Raw genomic sequence first — 1617 nt, forward strand, 5'->3', positions numbered from 1 at the left:
CCCCCCCGATATTTTTTTTTTGGGGGTCTTGATCATTCTGACTGCTTTCTGGCTGTCATCTTATTAATGGGCTACTCTTTCACTCTGAAACAATCAATATATCGTTACTCGTATTATTATCTTCTCTTGGATCGTTGGGAAATATCTTGTCAGTTTTGAAACGAATATCGACTGTCACTTCAAAATTTCCCTCTCTTCTCCGTTGATCAACATTGAATTACAAGCTTGGTTTTAACACATGGGTGGCTGTTCCTTGTTCCATATCATCACCCTAGTCTGGAGAATATTCTGGAGAAATGTGTAGGGTGGCCCGTGGTCATGAAATTGGTAGAATCGTTACAGTTTTTCAAAGGGCCTTCCTGACTTCACAAATACTCCCTGAGTAAAACTGTTGGTCTGTTCTTTTCCCCTTTTTCTTTTTGTGAAAACAAAAAGTTTTTCATATCCTTTCCTAATATTAACATTATATGAAATTCAGTTTCTTAGTAACTAATTTTGGTCTTTTGATTTGTTTCTTTTTGAATAATCTTTTCACCTTTTTACATTTTTAAACAGAACCATGGTGTTTCGGGATTTTAAGATTTCTTTTTTGTTTTTTTTTACTCATACCAGAATGGTAAAAGTAAATGTTGGACTAACACATATCTGAGCAATTTTTGTCCTGTAATTTTCTATATGCAGGAGTCTTTGTCTTACTGTGTTCTAATATGTTGTTTATACCTAAGTGAAGATTTTAGAAGCTTGCTGGTAATAATTAGAACTATCTCACCTCTCATTTCTCATTCCTGAACTGATAGGACAGTGTGAATTGTAAAGAAATTGCTAGAGATTGGCTAGAGCATGTTTTATATTTTTGTTTTTTTTGTTAATAACGAGAGGGGAAGAAAACCCATTGTTATAAAGACATATGTGGGAAGACGTTATTTGTGATGGTTGTTAGTTGTTTTGTTTTTTCTAGGTATGTTTTGCCTTTCCCCATCTGAAATGTCTGTTGTGAACTGCAGCATGGTTTGTTTGAGTCGTGCTAGCATTTTTGTTAGTTAAAAAAAATTGTTTACGTTCTTATTTCATTTCGTCTTGAGTTGAGCCATTTGTTTGTGAGTAGGACTGAGACTATTTTATTTATGTGGCATGTCTTTGTTTTGTAATTTAGCTAGTCCAATTTAAGTTGTTGTTTTGGGTTTTTTTGGGTTTATATTAATGTGTGTGCCTCCCTCCCGTCCCGTCCCCTCCCCTCCTTTCTCCTCCCTCCTCCACCTCCCCCATCTAACTCCTGTCCCGCCGACCCAGGAGAAGTTGCGGCAGGTGAAGGAGAGAGAGACCGCGGCCCGGGCATTGTCGGGCGAAGCCACGTTCGTAGCCCCGCCCCCTCCGCCGGTCATCCAGTCTGACCAGCAGAAGGAAGTGTTGCGCCACCAGCGGGCCCAGATCCGCCTGGAGCCCTCCACCGCCTCCACTGTCAATGTATGTGGTCTCTCGCTCACGACGCTGCCTCTATAGGCTCTCTGGGGATGTTGAGAGAACAGTTCATGAATAGGCTCTCTGGGGATGTTGAGAGAACAGTTCATGAATAGGCTCTCTGGGGATGTTGAGAGAACAGTTCATGAATAGGCTCTC

The 1617-nt window shown here is 40.6% G+C and overlaps 1 protein-coding gene across 1 annotated transcript in view; it reads left to right on the forward strand.

Annotated features, from left to right (window-relative positions):
• The window catches only part of LOC101858593 (protein scribble homolog), a gene marked incomplete at its 5' end in the record, with an annotated part of 97722 nt that overhangs the window by 54974 nt on the left and 41131 nt on the right, over nucleotides 1–1617 (forward strand). Inside the window, 1 exon segment of the mRNA XM_035973463.1 lies at nucleotides 1291–1464. Within this exon segment, the coding sequence (XP_035829356.1) occupies nucleotides 1291–1464 (174 nt within the window).

This window comes from Aplysia californica, unplaced genomic scaffold, assembly GCF_000002075.1.
Source record: "Aplysia californica isolate F4 #8 unplaced genomic scaffold, AplCal3.0 scaffold01249, whole genome shotgun sequence".
In the NCBI taxonomy this organism is placed as follows: domain Eukaryota; kingdom Metazoa; phylum Mollusca; class Gastropoda; order Aplysiida; family Aplysiidae; genus Aplysia; species Aplysia californica.